Source organism: Pteronotus mesoamericanus, unplaced genomic scaffold, assembly GCF_021234165.1.
Source record: "Pteronotus mesoamericanus isolate MK-2021 breed Mesoamerican mustached bat unplaced genomic scaffold, CSHL_Meso_final scaffold_128, whole genome shotgun sequence".
NCBI classification, from domain to species: Eukaryota; Metazoa; Chordata; class Mammalia; order Chiroptera; family Mormoopidae; genus Pteronotus; species Pteronotus mesoamericanus.
In genome coordinates this window covers 2,747,450-2,768,635 of record NW_026555305.1, presented here as the reverse complement: position 1 = coordinate 2,768,635, position 21,186 = coordinate 2,747,450, and the positions used below count along the sequence as shown (strand labels likewise).

The 21,186-nt window shown below is 56.9% G+C and overlaps 1 protein-coding gene across 2 annotated transcripts; it reads left to right on the top strand.

Moving 5' to 3' along the window:
- The first annotated feature begins 9,698 nt into the window (after positions 1-9,698).
- Positions 9,699-20,733, top strand: EPS8L1 (EPS8 signaling adaptor L1). Of its 2 annotated transcripts, none has more exons than XM_054588217.1 (20): positions 9,699-9,762; positions 10,263-10,316; positions 12,251-12,291; positions 12,440-12,498; positions 13,086-13,247; positions 13,532-13,681; positions 14,148-14,230; positions 14,626-14,887; positions 15,159-15,285; positions 15,471-15,559; positions 15,659-15,733; positions 15,838-15,986; positions 16,596-16,737; positions 16,835-16,863; positions 18,795-18,933; positions 19,023-19,154; positions 19,341-19,452; positions 19,604-19,778; positions 20,178-20,310; positions 20,398-20,733. In XM_054588217.1, the coding sequence occupies exons 2-20, from the start codon at positions 10,300-10,302 to the stop codon at positions 20,482-20,484; spliced, it is 2,163 nt and encodes a 720-aa protein (XP_054444192.1). In that variant the 5' UTR covers positions 9,699-9,762; positions 10,263-10,299; the 3' UTR covers positions 20,485-20,733. The 2 variants fall into 2 exon arrangements, with proteins under 2 accessions (XP_054444192.1, XP_054444191.1); XM_054588216.1 differs by having other exon boundaries at positions 19,338-19,452.
- The last annotated feature ends 453 nt before the right edge of the window (positions 20,734-21,186 follow it).

Genomic DNA, 21,186 nt, shown 5'->3' with positions numbered 1-21,186 from the left:
GGAATGAAATGTGTTCACCTTGGTCCAGAGCTTCTATAATTTTGAGCTAATGATTTTTTTTCCCCCTTGGAGAGGTTTGTCTTACTTGTGTCGTGCCCTGGAAAGCTCAAAGGGAGCACAACCGCCCTGGACCCAGGATCTATAAGTAGAAACTCAGTCCTGGCTGGTGTGGCTCAGTGGATTGAGTGCCGGCCAGAGAACCAAAGGATCGCCGGCTTAATTCCCAGTCAGAGCACATGCCTAGGTGTGGGCCAGGTCCCAGTAGGAAGCACGCAGGAGGCAACCATACATTGGTGTTTCTCTTCCTCCCTTCTCCTCCCTAAAAATAAATAAATAAAATCTTTAAAAAAGAAAGAAAGAAACTCAGCCTAGGAGTCAGAGGAAGGAAAACCTAAACAGGGTTTTGAAGTATGAGTAGTAGTTCTTCAAGTAGACCAGAGAGAGAGGCGGAATAGCATGTGGACAAGCTAGGAGTCATAAGGAACTTGCTTTGAGAGTAACTGAAGTTTGGGACAGTAGAAAGTTGGCTCGAAGGGGGAGGCAGCTGGCAAGACATGTGGCAGAAGAGGAAATTTTAAAAAATAAAAATAAAGTACCCTCCCTGGTGTTGCTCAGTAGATTGAGCACCAGCCTGCAAAGCAAAGAGTTCCCGGTCGGATTCCCAGTCAGGGCACATGCCTGGGTTGCACACGCCTGGGTTGCGGGCCAGGTTCCCAGTGGGGAGTGAGGGAGGAGCACGAGAGGCAACCGCACATTGATGTTTCTCTCCCCTTCTCTTTCTCCCTCCCTTCTCCTCTCTCAAAATAAATAAATAAATAAATCTTTTTTTAAAAATAAAAGCAATAATACCAGATCCTATGTATTGACTACCTAATACGTACCAAGTATTTCAGCTGCACAACACACTAAAGAATAAATAGGTTTGCTGCTCGGGATGTAGGAAGGGTGGCTGAGTTTGGGGAGAGGCCTCTCCCATTTCTGAGGCTGTGGGGACTCAGGGCTCCTGGGCCATGGAGGGGCAAAGCCAGAGAAAGGGCAAGGTGCCATGAGGTTGTGGCAAAGATCCCCAGAGAGGGCCCCTGTCTGGGTAGTTCAGTTAGCTAGAGTGTCGCCCCCCTACGCCAAGGCTGAGGGTTCGATTCCTGGCCAGAGCACATAGGAGAATCAACCAATGAATGCATAAATAAATGGAAAAACAAATTGATGTTTCTTTCTCTCCTCTCCTCTCTCACTAAAAATCAATAAATTTTTTTAAAAATAAAAAAAAATAAAAAAAGAATCCCAGACATGGCTAAATGGATCTTGTTTCAAACTCCTGATCCACCTCTTCTCAGATGTGTACCTTGAGCAGCGACTGCCCCTCTCTTAACTTCTGGCTCCTTTTACCCACCAAAATGACAAAGAGTTGTACCCACCAAGTGTAAAAAGTTCTTCTGAATCAACAAGAAAAGAAAGCTCACCCCCTACAGGGAAAGGGGAGCATAGGCAAAGGGTACGATGGGCAATTTGCAAAGGAAATTAACAAACATAATGAAACTATTCAGACGCACTGGGAATCAAAGAAATGTTTGTTAAGATAATGACAACGTATTTTTCACCTATCAGATTGGCAGAGCAAAAGAATAATAATAGTGAGTGTTCGCAAGGATGTGGAAAAACAGGTACTCACACCTATTAATGGGAGTGCCCATTGGTACAGCCTTTCCAAGAGGCCTTTCTGGTACATGGCAAAACCATCTGTGTACACCTTTGACCCAGCCTTCCCCTTGGAGGAATTTACACAACGAATTGATCATTGGGAAAGAAACACAAATCGGGAAATGTTCCTCACAGCCCTGTCTCTCTGCCATGGCAGCACACGAGACATCAATGAAATCAACTTCAATGTCTATCAGTAGGAGAGTGGTCCTACTCTCTCCTATTCCTACCCCTACGCTCCTTCTAGACCATTATTTAACGAGCACCTGCTGTGTCCCAGAACTAGACACTGGGAATTCAGCCGCAAGACACACAGGGTCCCTCACAGATCCCCTGACACAGCAAGTAAAAGTTCATTCGTCTGTACATGTTTCAGGACAGACTTTGTCTACAACTTGATGAGGCTCAAACATTTAAGAACATCCATGAGTTCCTCCCTTAAGCACCAATACAGGTGACTCTCCTTTTTAAGTTTATATAGTAATGTGCGTGTCTTTATTTTTTTTTCTTATAACTCTTTATTGATAGATTGTAGGGGGAGAGAGATAGAGATCAATTTGTTGCCCCACTTATCAATGCATTCATTGGTGGATTCTTGGATGTGCCCTGACCGAGGATGGAACCTGCAACCTTGGCGTAATGGGACGGTGCTCTAACCAACTGAGCCATCCGGCCAGAGGAACGTGCATATTTTTAGAGCAAAAGAAGAAACGCTATAATATTGTGTGTGAGGTCTCTGCCAGACAGCATGATGGGTGACTTTTTTTTTTCTTTTTGTTCATCTGCCTTGTCTCTGTTCTTGAAGAACGGTTTCTTCCTCATGCAGGTAAAACCTCCCGTGAGAAAAAGTGGTCAGGAGCGTGGGCGCGGTGACCCAAGTTCCCGTCGGTGGGTGAACGGATAATCAACACATGGCACCTACAGGTGGGGGAATATTATTCGGCCTCAAAAAAGGGGGGAATTCTGATGCATGCGGCAGCAAGGATGAGCCATGAAGATATCATGCCAAGCGACACAGGACAGTCACAAAAGACAAATAATGTATGGTCGTGCTTCTGTATGGGAGGTGCCTGGAGTCGTCAAATTCACAGAGACGGAAAGGAGAACGGTGGTGAGCAGGGGCCGGAGGGTAGGCGAGGGATGGGATGGGGAGTTAGGGTTTCACGGGGACAGCGTTTCCGTTTTACAGGATGGAGAGAGCTCCGTGGGTGGGGGAGCGGGCAGTGGTTGCACAGCGGTGTGAACATACTTAACGCCACCGAACTGGGTGCTTTAAAACTACTTAAATAGCGAATGTATGTTATCAGCATTTCACCGCAATTAAAAACGAGGCAAATTTTTATTTTTTTTTAAAGATCTCATTTATTTATTTTTAGAGAGATGGGGAAGGGGGGAGAAAAAGAGGGAGAGAAACATCCGTGTGTGAGACATTGATCGGTTGCCTCTCGCACGCCCCCAACCGGGGAATTCGGCCCACAACCCAGGCATGTGCCCTGGCTGGGAATCGAAAGGGCGATCTTTCAGTCTGCAGGCCCTGCCAGCGCTCAAGCCACTGAGCCACACCAGCCGCGGCTAAAAACAAGGAAAAATTTTAAAAATAAAAAAACCCGGGTGATGGGTTCAAATGCTGGTTCTCACAACCGTGAATACAGCGGTCCCTCTCTGAGAATTTTTCTCCTAACATCACCTCCCTTTCGCTCAGGGTTCAGCAAACGTCTTGTGCAAAGGGTCAAAAAGCAGGAAAGCAGCCTCGGAACCATGTGCAAACAAATGAGCATGACTGTGTTCCAATAAAACTTTACTCACAAAAACAAGCGAGGGCAGGGGGCTGGGGGCCAGGGCGGGGGGCCTTGGTTTGCTGGCTCCTGTCATCAAGTTTAGAAGGTTGACATGCACCAAGGACCCTACATACAGTGAGGGCCAGGGCATCTCTGGCTGTTAGTGCTGGTATAAAGACAACAATGACTCTAAGGCACTCCCACTGGATTCCCAGACACACGCAGGATGTTTAGCATCTCCCTTTGAACTCCAGGTAGGCTATGCATGTTTACCATTACGGGTGTTCTTAATAATTCCTAAGTGTTGGGTGCTGTCCCAGGTGCTGAGAGGATTCTCCCACAATGCTCTCTGCTTTCCCCATCAGAAGGCTCAAGGCACCCAGTTCTCAATCTCTCTCTCTCTCTATCTCTCAAAATCTGTTGTTTTTAGGAAAGACGTACAGTTTTTAGTGGCAAAGGAATACCAAATCGTCCAAGACTGAAACAGTTGAGAATAAAGGAGGGTGTGAGAGAGAGAGAGACAGAGAGAGAGAGAGAGAAGGATCAAGCAAAAGTGCTCATGTTCCCAACTAACCGCAGGGGAATCTGGCTTTAGTGTATGGGAATTTTTTGTATTCTCTTGCAACTTTTCTCTTAAGTCTGAAATCAATTCAAACTTCATCGATAACGACACGTATGAACCTCAAGAACATTATGAGGTCCCGTGGCATACAATTCCCTTTGTGTGAAATGTCCAGAATAGGCAAATCCATAGCGGCAGAAAGCAAAGGGCGGTTTCCAGGGACTGGGGGCAGGGAGGCCCGGGGAGCGACTGCTAATGGGTACAGGGCTTTACTCTGGGCGACGAGAGAGCGTTCTGGAACTAGATGGAGGTGCTGGGGGCGCTACCTGGTGGACGTACTAAATGCTACTGAGTTGTTCACTTTATGTAGATTTTTCAAAATACTTGATCGAAACACTGCTATAGCTCCCTCAGCCCCTCTGATCCTTACAGTGACCCTGGGCACCCGCGGTCGCCTTATTACCTCTGCGGCTTCCTGCCCCACCCATCACCCTAGAACAGGGTCTGAATGGATGAATCAATGTCTTTTTTTTTTTAAAGATTTTATTTATGTATTTTCAGACAGAGGGAAAGGAAGGGAGAAAGAGAGGGAGAGAAACATCAATGTGTGGTTGCTTCTCATGTGCCCCTTCCTGGGGACCTGGCCTGCAACCCAGGCGTGTGCCCTGACTGGGCATCGAACCAGCAGCCTTTTGGTTCACAGGCCGTCGCTCAATCCATTGAGCCACACCAGTCAGGGCTTGGCTGTGTAAATGTCTTGAACCAATGAATGGTCATCGGGAGCTCAGAGCTGGGGAAACGGAGGCTGCCCCTTGCCTGAGGCGTCAGCAGGCACTGAAACTCTTGCGTTGTGTCTGCAGAACCACCCTGTCGCCTCTGTCATTCGGCTCGTGGTTCATTCCTTTGTCCATGGATTGTTCATCCATCAACTAAGCACCTCACGGGCCTTCGCACGCCTCCCCTCTCCCCGCCTTTACAGCAGGTACCAGGACCTCGGCTCTTTTCAGAAAGGAAGGAATTAGAATAAAATGGGTCCTTTCCCCGCCCCCGCCCCCGCCCTGCTGGCCCTGTCCCCCAACCTCGGGGCCAGGCACCTGCGGTTTGCGGAGGCCTTCCCTCCTTAGATCCCACCCAGAGAGCAAACAGCTCGGCCCCCACCTCGCCCTCCACCCTCCGCCCCCGCCCGGCCGGTCCTCGGCCCCGCCCCCTGCGGCCGCCCCCGCCCGTCTCCACCGCTGGCGGATTCGGGGGACTCCGAGGGGAAACCTGCCCTCACCCGTTGGCCTGGCGAGGGCCTCCTCTGGGCCCCACGCTGCCTGAGCCGCCCCCATCAGGTCACGTTTAAGGCCGCCCCCCATCCCCGCCCTCGCAGCTTTTGAGACTGAGGTTTCGGGCAAATCCGTTGGGAGTGGGTCCCTGGCCACCCCCTCCTTTGCTGGCGTCCCCGTCGTCACCGACGTCGCGACGGTTCTGCGAGCTACGTCTCCGGCCGGCCCCCGCTCCAGCCAGCCACGCCTCCTCCTTACCTTCCCCGCCCAGCGTCCCCAAGGGATTCCCTCGCCCGAAACCCGCTCATTCTCGAAATTCAGGTCAAAGCTCGCATGCCACCTCCTCAGACAGGCCATCCCTGACCACTCACCCGAGGGGACCAGCCCCGCCTGTCCCTCGGTCAGTCCTCCTCTGCAGCTCTGTTTCATTTCCTCCATAGCTCAAAGTCTTTTCCAGGTATGCGTCCCGGCCTGTTTACCTTCCGACTCAGCGCCACGCCCGCTAGAAGGACACTAACGCCAGGGCCCGGGCTTCCTGGGCCAGGCGCTTAGCATGCGCTCAGCGCGCCCTGTAGGTGCTAAAGAAGTTGCTGCTTCCTTATTTCAGGGCTTCCTGTGTGGCCCCTCCTTCCCCCCTTCACGCTTAGCGTATCACTCCTTGCCACACCTTCCTTGGCGAACTCCTATGCATCCTTCAGAGCCCTATCCTGTTACTGTTTGAGCAGGGAAGGCCTCTTTGACTGCCTTGCACCCCCACAACGCAGCAGGAATAAAGGCCTCCTCTGGGGAGCCACAGTGCCCCGTGCCACCCCAACAGTGCACATGACACTGTGAATTGGGACTGTGGGTACCAGCAGGGTCTCTTTCCCCAATTGGACTCCATTTTACTTACACCGCTCCTGCCTACCTGCCGAACCTCCCATTTCCTGGGAATTTGACCTCTTTCTTCATCCTAAGAACTTATCAGCAAATCCTACAGACCCTGGCCGGGCAGCTCAGTTCGTTAGAGCGTCATCCCGATACACCAAAGTTTCGGGTTCGATCCCCTGTCAGGGCACATACAAGAAGCAACCAACGACCCTGGCTGGTGGGGCTTCCTGGATTGGGCGCCGGTCTGCAAACCGAAAGGTCGCCAGTTCGGTTCCCAGTCAGGGCACAGGCCTAGGTTTCGGGCCAGGTCCCCGGCTGGGGGCACGTGAGAGGCAACCGATTGAGATATTTCTCCCACACGTTGACGTTTCTCTCCCTCTCTTCCTCCTTCCCTCCCCCTCTCTCTAGAAATGAATAAATAAAATCTTAAAAAAAGAAAAAAAAGGCAACCAATGAAGGAATAAATGAGTGGAACAACAAATCGATCTCTCTCTCTCTCTCTAAACATCAATAAATAAATGTTTAGGCCCTGGTCAGTAGCTCAGTTAGTTGGAGCATCACCCCGCACATCAAAACATTGCGGTACCATCCCGTGTTGAGGCGCATGCGGGAGGCAACAAATTGACCTTTCTGGTCGATGTTTTCTCTCTCTCTCTCTCTCTCTCTCTCTCACCCTCCCGTTCTCCTGTCTCTAAAATCAATTTAAAAAAATTCTTGGATGAGGATTTTTTTTTCAGTTGAAAATTGTTTAACCCTGCACTTGGGTGGGGGGAGGGGTATGCATTGGGAAAGGAGGGTGAGGGAAGACAAGGGGGTGCTCGCAGCTATGACACACAAGGGCTCTTAGTTTATGAAGCCCCAGTGGACAATTCTGTTTCCTTCCTGGGCTCCCCAACCCACAGGATAAATACTAGTCCCGTCCCCCAACGACAAGGCTGGGGACAGAGGTAAACGCAGGCCCGTGGCCCCGGGCTCACTCAATGAAAGAACCTTATGGGCGGGCAAGGGGTGGGTTCTCCGCGGCCGGGGATCCCCCCTGGGGAGCCTCCCAGATGGGGATTTGCTGGCTCCACCCGAGGCTTGCTGAGTCAGGTTGTACAGGGTGGGAGCCCCCACTGGAATTTGGGAGCCACTCGCTGTGGTTTGGAGAGAGGGAGGGGCCTCCTTTCCGGCCACAGAACAAGGAAGGTGTCCCTGGAAGCAGGGCGGAGACTCGGGGTTTCGGTCTCACCGGCTGCTCCAGGCTCTGGGAGGGGGTGGTGCCTGGGAATGCCTGCTCTGAAACGGCCTTCTCCCTCGGACCCCGGAGTCCAGGCCCCCGGCCCCTGCGATGGGACGCTTTCTCCGCCCGCATGCGGAGACAGGGGACTGGGCTCAGCTAAGCGTGCGTTAGCGTCCCCGCCCCGGAGCGCCCTGACCGCCGACGAGTGGCCTCCCCACTCTGAACCTCCATCTGCTCCTCTCTCACTGGGGTGCCAAACCCGCCCAGTCCGCCTCACAGAGGGTTAGGGGTCAGCTCCTTCCCTCGGACCCCGAATCAGGCAAGGCCGCGCTCAGCATGACATGGATGTGCCAGGGACACAGAGTAACAGAAGCTGGAGACAAGACGCACTGTCCCCCTCGCGGCTGCACCGCGCGCTGGTGTGCCCAGCCGCGCGCAGCACCCTGGCTCCTGGGCCCGCCCCCCCGAGGCTGAGCTCCCTGGCCCGGAACACTCCTCCTCCGTACTGTAGGCCACTTTGGGCTGCCAAACTGGCCCTTCAGGTTCAGCCCTGGCCGCCCCTCCTCCTCCTCCAGGAAGCCTGCCCTGCCCATCTCGGCCGGGCTTCCACCGTCCTCCATTCGAGCACAAGCGGAAAGAAAGGCCGTCATCTCTGTCATCGGAACACTCATCTATTGTGTCCTCTTTGCCAGTTACTGTGCTGAGAGCTCTTCATAAGCTCATTTAATCCTCCCAATGCTGTGATCCCCATTTTAGGGGGACCAGGGCACAGAGAGGTTAAGTAATTTGTCCAGGGTCACACCGCTAGAAAGGGGCCAGGTCAGGGTAGGGTAGCACCAAAGGATGATGGGCCTGCATTGCGCGGCCCGGGTTTAACCAGCCTGTCTCCATCATGTATTAACTGTGTGGTTGTAGACAAATTACTTCCCTTGTATGTGCCTCAGTTTCCTCACATGCAAATGGGGTTCATAGAACCCATTTCATAGATTGTCGTGGGGATTATCTATACCCACGTATCATGCACTCAGAAGAGGACTAAGCACACAAAAAGTGTGACCAAAATTATGAAAAGGCTAAGTCAAGACTCGAACCCGCACCCCTGGGCTTTTGTGATTGTCTCTCTTGTCTCTGTTCTTTCATCTCCTTCTCCTGACTCCAGCCTCACTCAGCACAGACTGTGGCGCCCACGTGTGTTAAATGAAACAATGAAGCAATAAGGCAAAGCCAGGGGGCTATGGTGTTAGAAGGCGATAAACGTCCTGAAGAAAAAATTAAATACGGAGTGAGGGAAGAGACAATGAACAACAGGAGGGTAAAAGCTGTCACGATTTGAAATAGGGTGTTCAGGAGGCCTGTCTGAGAAGGTGCCATTCGAGTATGACCAGAGGAGGGGAGGCGAGCTCAGGGAGCTGCGCTCCAGGAAGAGAAGAGCAGGTGCAAAGGCCCTGAGGCAGGGCAGGGTCTGGGTGGCCGCGGAGCGGCAAGGAGGCTGGGGTGCTGCGCCAGAGTGACGGAGAGAAAGAGGAGAAAGAAGAGGTTAAAATACCGTCCCTGAACACCCTGCAGGCTCAGCTTTTATTCGGAGAAAGGGGAGCCACTGAAAGATTTTGAGCAGGGATGTGACACAGGCTGACTTCGGTCTCTATGACTTAGGCATCAGGACCAGGCAGACGGAGAGAAGGAAGCAAGCAGGGAGACCGGTTAGGAGGCAGGTCCCGGTGAGACATGATGGTGGTAGGAACCAGGTGGGGCTCACTGATGAGAAAGCCCAAGACTGGGCACGTCCACCCTCCTGCTCTTGGGGGCCTGAGCTTTGACGTCTGCATCTGCTGTCTGGCCGACTCACTGTCCGGGCAACCTTGGGCGCCGAACAAGTTGAGTCTTAGCCACCCTCACCATGGATTTACTGAGGGAAATTTCCAAAGGACCAGGGAAGGGGAGGGGCGGGGGTGAAGGGAATGGGTGCCGAGGGGACCCGTGCACAGGTGTGCACGTGGAGGGAAGGACACTAGCCCTGGGGACAGGAACACAGCCACCTACAGCACGTTGATGGCCCCGCCCGGGCACCGTGAACAAGTGGACGTCAAACCTCTGACTGCCCAGAGGTATTAGGAGAATTGAAGGGGGCGTCCGAGACGGGCGGGCGTAAGTGCTGTTGTTGTTATTGTGCTGTTGTTGTTATGCAGACACAGTCAAGGTTCCTGCCAGCCCCGCCCAGGGGCCACTCCAGCCGGGCGGTGCCAGGTGAGTGCTCAGGTATGTGGAGGCGGGACGGCCAGCCGGGGAAGGAGCAGGAAGGAGGGGCCCTGCGTCTGGAAGGGAGAGCAGAGCGGGCCTCTCCTCCGACGGAGCCTGACAGGGCAGGTGAGGAGGGGGCCCGGGAGGGGCGGGAAGGTGGGCGCGCCCGGGCCGGGGCCGGGGAGGGGGGAGAGCGGGCGTCTGGGCTCAGCAAAGGCTGGGAACCCCGACGCTGGAGCCTTGAAGAGGCAAGGGGTGCAAAGTGGGCCACCCATAGCCAAAGGAAGAATGTAGGATCACAGGGGCTGAGGAGGTGAATGAGTGGTCCTCCGAGGGGACCTGAGGCCAAAGGGACCCCCGGTTCTTAGGGGTGAGCACCTCGGAGCCTGGGCTGGGCCCCTGAGAAGATGAGGCTGGGAGACAGGGCCCTGGGGACAGAAAGAAAGTGGGGTACATGTAGATTAGGGAATTGAAAGCATGGGTTTCTAAAGGATTTGGGAAATGGTATTAGGTATGAAAGAGGAGGGGCCGGGGGCCTGGCCTCCTGGGTCCGAAGGAGGAGGGGCTGGGCCAGGAATCAGGTCCCACAAGGCAGGTGAGGCCCTCACCTCTTTGCTGCCTCCCAGGGCACCTCCGGCGGCAAGAGCTGCCCACTCTGGCACCATGAGCACCACCACCAGGTAAGCGTCCCCTGCCCACCAGGCCCCCAACCCCAGCACAGCGGCCCAGCCTCTCACCCACACCCGCAGGGCATTTGAAGCAGCCAAAGGCTGGACGCTGGGAAGGAAGCCTGGGCCACCTCCCTCCCAGCCCAACCAGTGGCCGGAGCTCTGCGCCAGAGCAGAGAGACCTGGGTGCAAATTCGGGCACCGACACTCAGCAGCGGTGGGACCCCGGCCAAGGGCCATCGCCTCACTGAGCCTCCGTCCCTCCAGATTTTTTTAAGGTCTTATTTATTTATTTTTAATAAGAGAGGGGAAGGGAGGAAGAGAGGAAGAGAAACATCGATCAGTTGCCTCCCACATGCCCCCAGCCACGGACCCAGCCCACAAGCCAGGAGTGTGCCCTGACTGGGCATCAAACCGGCGACCCTCCAGTTCACAGGCCGGTGCCCAACCCACTGGCCACACCAGCCCGGGGCTCAGTCTCTCCGGTTTTAAAAGCTTGATGGGATAATGGACACACAGGACTTAGGTTAGCAGAGAACCTAACTAACAGCAGGGGCTCAGCTCACAGAAACGGCTACTGCTATTGTTGTTACCTTTTGTTAAATATTGACCTTTTGCTGAGAAGTCAGGAGTGTTTATAATGAAGGCTCAGGTCTCCTGGAGCGAGCAGAGAGGAAGGTCAGACACATGGGAATAGCTGCGTGGGCGATGTAAGGTAGTGAGTTCTCCAGCCCAGAGGTAATCAAACTGTGGGGAGAGCTGACTGACAACAGCAAGATAAGGAGTACAGGTTTGACTGAAGGGTTTCTCCTCCCTCATCCCTGACCCCACCTGGGTTCTGAGTCTCAGTTATTTCTATGGAAATGGGGGCTCAAGAACTCTTCCTGGAGCCTTGGCCAGAGTGGCTCAGTTGGTTGGAGCATTGTCCTATAAACCGAAAGGTCATGGGTTTGAATCCTGGTCAGAGCACATGCCTGGGTTACTGGTTCAGTCCCCAGTTGGAGTGCATGCGAGAGGCAACCAATCAATGTTTCTCACGTAGGCGTTTCTCTCCCTCTCTCTCTCCCTCCCTTCCCCCTCTCTCTAAAATCAATTAAAAAAGAATTCTCTCCCTGGCTGGTGTGGCTCAGTGGATTGAGCGCTGGTGTGTGAACCAAAGGGTCTCCAGTTTGATTCCCAGTCAGGGCACAGGCCTGGGTTGCGGGCCAGGTCCCGAGTTGGGGGCACATGAGAGGCAACCGCACATTGATGTTTCTCTCCCTGTCTTTCTCCCTCCCTTCCCCTCTGTCTAAAAATAAATACATAATATCTTTAAGAAAAAAAAATTCTTCTTGGAGAAGGTGACCTTGAAGAGGAGGTCAAAGGCAGGACACAGAGAAGGATTGGGCGGGGTAGAGCCCGGCCCACGGGGATTGAAGGGGAAGAAGATAACTCTCCCATCTCCTCCCAATACGAATGCTATTGTAAAAATTCCTGTTTATTAAGCAACTACTCTGTGCTAAGCCCTCCGCCTTATAATAATGATAATAATGATAATAACAGTTATTAAGGCTGCAGAACCCTTCAGCTGCAATCATCTCATTGAATTCACCCAAGAGCCCCACCAGATGGAAGCGATAGGGTAACTAAATGCTATCTTATAGAGAGGGAAACTGAGGCAGGAGAGATGAAGTCTCCTTCCCCGGGCCTTACGGCAAGGCAGAAGCTAACGGGGGATTTGAACCCACGTCTGCGTGTCCGTAGGGAACAACACTCCCCACCACTGCCTGGCCCCATCCCCTCACCTGTCCTACTAAAGTCCAGCTCTGCCCTTGCCGCCTCTGCTCAGAACCCTCCAGGGCTCCCCAGTGCCTTCAAATGAAGTCACTACTCTTCTTGGCATTCGATACCCCGCGACCTGTCCGCAGTTCCCACCGTCCCTTCTCACCCCTCTTTTCCTTCACCAGCCCAGAAGCTGCCTCCAAACCAAGTGCCAAGTCCATTTATGGTGAGTTTATGGGCAAAGAAACTCCAGGCCAAGAGAAACGGCCTGAAGGAGGAAGGAGCTGAGGACCTGGGGGCCTGGACCCCTGGGTATGAGGGAGGAGGGGCCTGAGGACCCGGGCTTCCGATCCACCCTCCCCCTTCCCCCACAGAACAGCGGAAGCGGTACTCCACTATGGTGATGGCGGACGTGTCCCAATATCTAGTGAATGTGAGTCTGGGGTCTGCACTGCCCCAGGGGGTCTTCTGGGACCAAGGGAGATGGGGGTGTTGAAAGCTGTTGGGCTTCCAAGCAGAAGGAACTTGGGAAACTCAGTTTGCTCACCTACCGAGGGGACTTCCTCCTCCTTGCCTCCAACGTGGGTATCAGTGGCGGAACCCAGTTCCACTCGAATCTGCCCACTTGTCCTCTTGAGCTGGATAGTGTGGCCACAGACACACGTCAGACGCAGTCCTGGGTGAGCAGGGTTCGGACAAGGTCCAGAGGGACTGCGAAGGGTGCCAGGTGCTCTGAATGCAGGTAGAGGTGCATTGAAGGGACTAGATACAATCCAGACCATTCGTTGCCTTCAAGGAGCTTCCAGTCTCCGTGGGAAGACAGACCCAGGTGCTAGTCACTCTGATAGAGAGACGAAGGGCACTGAGTGCAAGCGCCCATAGGTGGAGCAAGTGATCAGGGAAGGCTTCCTGGAGGAGGTGTGGTTAGTCACAAACCGTCAGGCAGATTCCAGGGGATCCTGAGTACCCCCCTGTCAGCATTATCCTGGAACTCACTGCCTTCTCCGTGGTCTGTGCCAGCACCTGGTAACGTTCTGCCTGGGTGAGGAGGATGGGGTGCACACCGTGGAGGACGCCTCGCGCAAGCTGGCCGTCATGGACAGCCAGGGCCGCGTCTGGGCCCAGGAGATGCTGCTGCGCATATCTCCCGACCACGTCACGCTGCTCGACCCCGTCTCCAAGGTACGGGGGTGCGCGGGGAAGGACGGGGCACAGGGGTGGAAGGCACGGCTGGGCTGAGCAGCCCTGGAGAGCTCGGCCCTGGGGACGTCGGGGATCTCAGTGGGAATCTTTGCGTCCTTCCTCCGGAAACTTTGGCCAGGGACCCTGCCTCCTTTTTGAGCCCTACTACACGGATGTTATCGCGAGGTTGCCCTGAGCAGTGCCTGCACCTGGTGGCACTGCTGTCCCCATGTAGTGGTGTCTGTGCTTCCGAGCCTCCGTTTACCCGCCGTCCCTCCCCGCAGGAGCAGCTGGAGTCGTACCCACTGGGCGCCATCGTGCGCTGCGACGTAGTGATGCCGCCGGGCCGGAACCGCTCGCTGCTGCTGCTGGTGTGCCAGGAGCCCGAGCGCTTGCAGCCCGACGTGCACTTCTTCCAGGGCCTCCGTCTCGGGGTGAGCGGGCAGGGTCGGGGGTCAACGGGGAGGAAGGGGCTGGGACGCCGCGCAGCCCGGGAGGAGCTGGAAAAGGGCGGGGCCGGGGGCCAGGGCGGGGGCAGAGCCAGAGGAGGGACGTGGCTTAGAGACGCGGTCTAGAAGGAAGGGGGCTTTGAGGGCGGCTTGGACTCGGGGTGGAGGGCTCGGACAGAACAAGGGACAGGGGGCCTGGTGGGCAGCCAGAACTGGGACGGCGGTGAATGTGGTCTCGGCGCCCTGAACGGGGCCTCCGTGGGTGGGGGCGTGGCCTAGGTCCGGGACAGATTTAGGACGAAGGCCTGAGTCTAGGGCGTGAACCTGTGTGGCCCACGTGCGTGCACAGTGACTGGACGTGGCCTGGAACCGAGCCCGTCCGCGCGCGGCCTGGGGCGGGCAGTGTGGGGGCGGGGCGGGGCGGGGCGGGGCCTGACGGCGTGATTGGCAGGCGGAGCTGATCCACGAGGACATCCAGGGGGCTCTGCACAGCTACCGCTCTGGCCGAGGGGATCGCAGGGCAGCGGCGCTCAGGTAAGGGGGCTGGGTTGGAGCCCGGGGAGGACAGGGCGCGTTTGGGGTCTCTCTTTCTCTGCCTCCCCGTCCGAGAAATCGCTGTTACCGCTAGTCTAGAGCAGAACGCATTTGGAATGGAGTCAAACAGAACCTCTTCACGTCTTGCGTGCACCTCCCAAATAAAGTGTGCCCCGTCTCCAGGACCCTACGTTTCCTGGGCCTGGTTTTCTCCTCCTTTGGCCTGTTTTCCTCCAGAGAGGAGCTTTCCCCCGCCCGCCCCCCGCCCCATAGCGTGGATTTCTCCCTACCGCTCTGAGCTTAGGAGCGACCCCTTCGGGCAATTGTGTCTGTTTTAAGTCTCGTCCATGGACTCCTCGGGGGACCCCGCCTCAGGTTCCCTTCTTCCTCCGCAGGGCCACGCAGGAGGAGCTGCTGCGCCGCCCGTCACCCACCCCTGAGACCCCACCCCTGCAGCGCCGCCCGTCGGTCCGCGCCTCCCTCAGCCCGGCCGAGGCGCCCACAGGCCACGGGGGACCCCAGACGGAGCCCATCCCCGAGGCAGACGCGGCGCCGAGGCCAGGCCGGGCGGAGATCCTCAGGAGCGCTGACCCGGCCTCCCCGGACTTGGGTCCCCGCAACCCGGAGCTGGTCACTCTGCAGGCAGAAAGGGACGTGGTGAGTGGGGCGGAGCCAGACGCGCAGGGGCGGGGCTAGGCCGGGGGCGGGACCGGCTGTGGGGCGACAGCCCTCTCTCGGGGGCGGGGGCAAGGGTTGGGGGCGCGGTCAGAAGTCCTGGGGCGTGGCCGGAGGGGCCCAGCAACCGAAGGTGTGGCCTGGGCTGGGCCAAGACGCTGCCTAAGTCTCTTGGCTGAAGGGGCTTTGCCTGGAGTGATGCGGGTCATGGACTCGGGGTTCTCACGCGCCCTCCCCCCGCTCTGTCCCCCAGGACATCCTGAACCACGTGTTCGACGACGTGGAGAGCTTCGTATCAAAGCTTCAGAAGTCTGCGGAGGCGGCCCGGGTGCTGGAGCACCGGGAGCGCGGCCGCAGAGCCCGGCGCCGGGAGGCCGGGGGTGAGGGGCGCCGCCGGGCGGGATCCCGAACACCCTGGCCACTCCCAAATAGCCCCCCTCTCTCTCGGGTCTCCCCCTCGCATCCCCCGCCCGTTTGACTCCCCATCGCGATCTCTCTGGGGCCCTCCCTCTCTCTGACGCTGTCTCTGTGTCCCCTGTCCCCTTGCCTGCGCCCCTGCCCACAGACGGCCTCCTGACACTGCGGGCTAAGCCGCCCAGCGAGGCCGAGTACACCGACGTGCTTCAGAAAATCAAGTACGCCTTCAGCCTGCTGGTGAGGACGCGTCCAGCGCGGGGCACCGGGGCGGGCGGTGGGGCGACGACAAGCCCGACCTGCCTGCGCACTAATGCCAGCCCCTCCCCGGCTTCGCAGGCGCGGCTGCGCGGCAACATCGCCAACCCCTCCTCCCCAGAGCTGCTGCACTTCCTCTTCGGACCTCTGCACGTGGTGAGACCATCCCCCTCGGTCCTCTGGGCCCCCCTGCCGCAGGAGGAGTCGGGGTTCCACTTCCAGAGGGGGTGACGGCGTGCCCGTTCCTGCCTCCCTGGCAGATTGTGGAGATGTCGGGCGGACCCCAGCTCGCGAGCGGCGTGCGGCGGCCGCACCTGACGTCCGAGGCCGTGGCGCTGCTGCGGGACAACGTCACCCCAAGTGAAAACGTGCTCTGGACCTCGCTGGGGGACTCGTGGACCCGCCCGGGGTAAGGGGCGTGGTCACAGAGGGGCGGGGCTGGGAGGCAAGGGCGTGCTGATTGGAGGGAAGACGGGGCTGGAAGGTAGTGACTGGGGAGGAAGGAGGGGAGCGCGGCGTAGAGGGGAGCGTGTGGCCAGTGAAGAAGGGGTCGGCCCTAGGACAAAGTGCCAACATCCGATTGGGGGAAAGGCCAGAAATCTGTGTGAAAGACAGGTTTAAGATTGCATCCGATAACCGAGGAGGAGCCGAAGGCGGGACTACGGGGCGGAGCTATACCAAAGGGGCGGGGTGTGGAAAGGGGGCGGAGCCTGGGCGTCCCGACGCCGAGGACCTCGGGGGCTGGGGGCAGATCCAGGGGAGGGATGTGTGTGTGTGTGGTTAGAAACCCGGTTTGGATTCGGAGGCTGGCGGCGAGCGTTAGTTGAAATCAGTGTATTTAGAAATAATTGATGTCATGGGGGAAGTTTAATGGCAGGGGCAGAGCTTGGCAAAAAGAGGGGAGGATAGAAGAGCGGGGTTAGAGTGAGGTTTAGGGAAAGGGGAGAAGTGAAGTTAACGAGAGGGCTGACTCGTGCCGACCAGCGTCCCTGAGCCCTCGGCCCGTCCTTGGCTGCAGGCTGGAGTTGCCCCCGGAGGAGGGACCCCCATACATCCCCGAGTTCTACAGCGGCTGGGAGCCCCCGGCCACTGACCCCCAGGGCCGCCCCTGGGAGGACCCAGTAGAGAAGCAGCTACAGCACGAGAGGCGGCGCAACCAGGTGAGGCTAAGGCTTGGCGGGGGCAGCAGGCCCAGCACTGGGGAGTCTGGGAGGAGGCCACCCTCCCCCTGACCTGCTGCTTTCTTATCTCCTGCAGCAAAGCGCCCCCCAGATCGCTGTCAATGGGTGAGTGCCAGCCCCGGGGTGGGGGGCCGGTGGGGTCCAGGAGGGGTTCGTCGTGGGGGCTCCCGACGCTGACTCTGCCCCCTTTTTTTCTGTCTTTTTCCTTCTATCTTCCCGGCTCTTCGCAGGTGGGTGAGGTGGTGATCAGGCCCGGGGCAGGGCTGGGAGAGGGGGGGAGGAGTGGGGAGGGAGGAGGCAGCCCAGACTTCTGGGTCTGAGGGAGGAGGGGGCTGGAGGCCCAGATTCAAGGGTCTGAGGGAGGAGGGGGCTGGGTGTGGGTAAAGTCTTGAGACCCCAAAGGGCTGGAACAAGGTACTTTGGTTTCCTAGAATCTGGGAAGCTCCCTGCCTGGTTCTCTACCAGGACAGAGCCCTGGGTGTGGGAGGGAAGAGGCTGGGAATTAAACATCTGGGTTTTGAAGAAGAGCTCAAGTCTGGTATATGGGGCCTTAGAGACCCAGAGAAGCAGGCTTGGGACGTCAAGGGCTGAGGGGCAGGTTTCCGGGAAAGTTAAGAAGTGGAAGTGTCTCTGGGGCCCTGCGAGATGTAAAGGCCAGGAGGCTGGACCCTCACTTTCCTGAGGCTTTGCAGCAATTGTCTCAGTCCCGGCTGGGTGTCAGCCTAGGAGACTGTAGGTGTTAAAAAGGCAAAGGAATTACAGCCTAAGGCCTGAGATCCTGGATCTCTGGGGGAGGAAAGAGCTGGGGGTCCAAGTTCGTGATTCCAACAAGCAAGGGGGGTGCAGGCTCTTGGGTCCCGGGGAAAGAAGGGGATAGAGGGGCCAGGACTCTAGGGTTCCTAGGCAAGTTGAGGGCAGATGGGAGGGAAGCCACGTGGGATGAGAAGAAACCAAGCAGCAAGGCTGGAGGAGCAGAAGGGGGGTCTGGGTGAGGGCCCGGGCAGAGGATCTCAGCAGGGACAGCGTGCTGGGAGCTGCCGGCCCCACACAGGGGGCGCCGCGGCCCTGAAGACCCCCCCTCTCCCTTGCACAGGTAGGCCTGATCCAGACTGAGGTCCCTCCTTACTGGGGGGTCAGAGCCCAAATCCCACTTCCCTTCCCCCAGCTGCCTGGTCTCGCAGTGCTTCAGACACCCTCAGCTTTTAACTCATCTCTGAGCCTCAAAGGGTTTTTTTTTTTTGGAGGAATAAATAGGCATAATGATCCCCTCCTGAAAGAGTGAGAAGTCCAAGAGGCTGTCCAGGTTTTCAGTTAAGGGCTCAAGGCCCTGGCAGAGCTCAAGTTCACGTCCAGCTGCATGCCCAGAAGCGCACAAGTGCTCAGGGCATGGACTCTGGGGCCAGCCTGCCTAGGTCCCAGGCTGACTGTGCCCCTTCCTGTCCTGAGATCTTTACACTGGTGGGTCACTTTACATCCCTGTGCCTCCACTATCTCGTCTGTTAAAGGAAAACAATAATAGGGTCTCTGGGAGGGGAAGAGATGGGGGATCCAGGTTCATGGTTCTGCCAGGGACCAGGGGTCGTCTCGAGGATTATGTCAGCTAATGCATGTAACAGACTTTGAACAACAGTGCCTGGCATGTAGTAGGTGCTATATAAGTGTTAACTATTGTTCTTATTATGATTGTGCATTATCATTATGCATGAACCCAATACATAGGAGATGCTTAGTAAATAGCGTCTGTCTCCAGTTGTGTGATCTGGGACATTTTATCTTTCTTAGCCTGAATGTTATCTATAAAATGGAGGTGATGCTAGTACCCATATCATGCACTTACAGCTCATTGCCCGGCACATACGAAGTAAAATATATTCAAGCTGTTATTCCAATGTTAAGTTTCCATTAACAGTACTAACCTGGCCGCCTGCCTTGGCCCGTGCTTGGCTCTAACTGCAGCTCACACCGACACCCTACAGCCCAGAGCAGTGGGACTAGCTGCCTCCTATCCTCAACCCCCTCTCCCCCCTTCTCCTCAGTCACCAAGATCCGGAACCAGAAGCTGAGCCCCAGCCGGAGCCAGAGCCGGAGGCAGCGGGGAAGTGGGTCCTATGTAATTATGACTTCCAGGCCCGCAACAGCAGCGAGCTATCCGTCAAGCATCGGGACGTGTTGGAGGTTAGAGGGATGGGAGGCTGAGGGGCTGGAGTGGACCCAACCCTAACTGCAGGCACAGGCTCCAAACTCTTTCCTCTTACCTCCCTCAGGTCCTGGATGACAAACGCAAATGGTGGAAGGTTCGGGACCAGCGGGGGCAGGAAGGATATGTACCTTATAATATCCTGACACCCCACCCAGGGCCCCAGAGGGACCGCAGCCAGAGCCCTGCCCGCATTCTGGTGAGCCACGGCAGGCTCCCGAGCCTTGAGGGAAGATCCTGGATTCGGGGAACAGAGGGTGTGTCAAGACAAGGGTACTGGCAGGGGAGGTACTTGGGGGTTCAGAAATTTACCTCCATAAGGAGGGACTGGGACTCGGAGTCCTCTCTCTGATTCAGCTGCTCTCCCCTGGGTCCTCTCTAGCAGAATAGCACGCCCCCTCCTCCACCGGCCCCGGCCCCAGCTGTGGCTCCTGCGCCTGCTCGGCCCCACTGGGACAGCTGCGACAACCTCAACAACTTGGACCCCAGCGAGAAGGGTGAGTGGTGAGGACACCCCCTCAGAAAAGCAGTCCCTGTTCTCGCCTTCCAGGCAGGGAAACTGAGGCTCAGAAAAAGTAGATGGACTCCGGCCCATCACGAGGACCAATCTCCCTGAGTCCATCCTTCCTCCCTGTTTCCTACCTGCAGAGAAATTCTGCCAGATGGTCAGTGTCAACGAGGAGCTGCAGGCGCGTCTAGCCCAGGGCCGCTCGGCCCCCAGCCGCACAGCCCCGGGGCCCCGCGCCCCGGAGCCGCAGCTCAGCACACGCTCTAACGCCTCGGAGGTCCGCGCCTGGCTGCAGGCCAAGGGCTTTAGCTCCGGGTGAGTGGAACCGGCAGGCTCAGATTTGGGCGCTGAAGGCAGAGTGTTCTGATTGGCCCAGAGGGAGGTGTGGCGGATCACGGAGAACCAGGATTAGCCCAAAGCGAGGGTCTGTCTGGTTGCAACAATGAATGAGATTGTGATTGGCATGTGTTCCAAGGCTCCAATTGGAGTCTCCAGAGAAGCTCCGCCTTGCTCAAACGCACGGTGCTCCGCCTACCCACGGTACGCTGTGATTGGTGGATGAGGATTCAGGAGCTTTTAGCTGAGCCCCTGCTTAGCTAGAATGCTGCTGATTGGACAAACGGATGGCCGGGCGTGAAGAGATTGGTAGGGCTTGGGGAGCTCGAGCTCTGATTGGCTAGCAGGCCTGACCATGCCCCCTCCGCGCCTGTTCAGGACCGTGGAGGCGCTGGGCGTGCTGACAGGCGCGCAGATCTTCTCGCTACAGAAGGTGGAGTTCCAGGCGGTGAGCCCGGAGGAGGGCTCCCGTGTGTACAGCCAGGTCATGGTGCAGCGCGCGCTGCTGAAGGTGAGCCGGCCACCCGTCCCCCAGCCGGACCAGGGAGGGTGCCCAGGGCTCAGACGCCAGAGTCCTGACTCCTACCCCACCCTCCAGGACAAAGAGGAAGTGTCAGAGCTGGAAGCAGTGATGGAGAAGCAAAAGAAGAAAGTGGAAAGCGAGATACAAACAGAGGTCCTTTGACCTTTCCTGGCCCTCCGCTGTGTCCAGACAGCGGGTTTCCCTGCGCCCCGTGGGAAAACGGACTCTGCAGACCCTCCACCAAGGGAAGTGGACCCCCCTCGAAGGATCGCGGACCTGGTCCTTCCCCGTCCAGGTGGATGAAACGGACCATTCTTGCTGGAGTCTGAGCCAGCGCTCTCAGACTGGCGGGGAGCGGGAGGGGAGCAGGGCTGAGAGACAGTTAGGGACTGCGCTCGCAGGGCATCACAGCTCGGGAGCCTGCGCATTGTGATGTGCTGCCCAGTCTATAAACAGCCTCCTCTTCAGGCCGTGTCAACTGTTGTCGCTTCTCCACCTGGCTATCTATCGGGGGCTCAGGAACCTGCACCTCACCCCAGCAGCTACCGGTTCATCTAGGAGATGTCTCCACCTTCTTTGGTTTCTCTGAATCCCCCTCTCCTTACCTGGAGCCCCAACCCAGGCTTTCTCCTGACCTCCAGCCCTCCAGTTCACTCCAGAGGGATCTTCTGAACACTCAGCACGCCAGCCCATCCCTTGCTCAAAATCCTCCTCTCGCTCCCCACCGCCCTCTGAGCCCCATAGCCTGGTATTCGAAGCCCCAAGTGATTGTCCCTACCCACCTCCTCAACCTCATCTCTTCCTCATTCTTACATGCATTCTGGTCCTGCCCTTCTCCAAACATTCCCCAAACCTCTTCAACCA

Excerpts from the sequence above, each read along its gene's own strand:
- EPS8L1 (XM_054588216.1), top strand. Across the intron at positions 13,248-13,531 it reads TGCTCGACCCCGTCTCCAAG|GAGCAGCTGGAGTCGTACCC; the intron begins GTACGGGGGTGC and ends CCCTCCCCGCAG. Across the intron at positions 16,864-18,794 it reads CCCCAGATCGCTGTCAATGG|TCACCAAGATCCGGAACCAG; the intron begins GTGAGTGCCAGC and ends CCTTCTCCTCAG.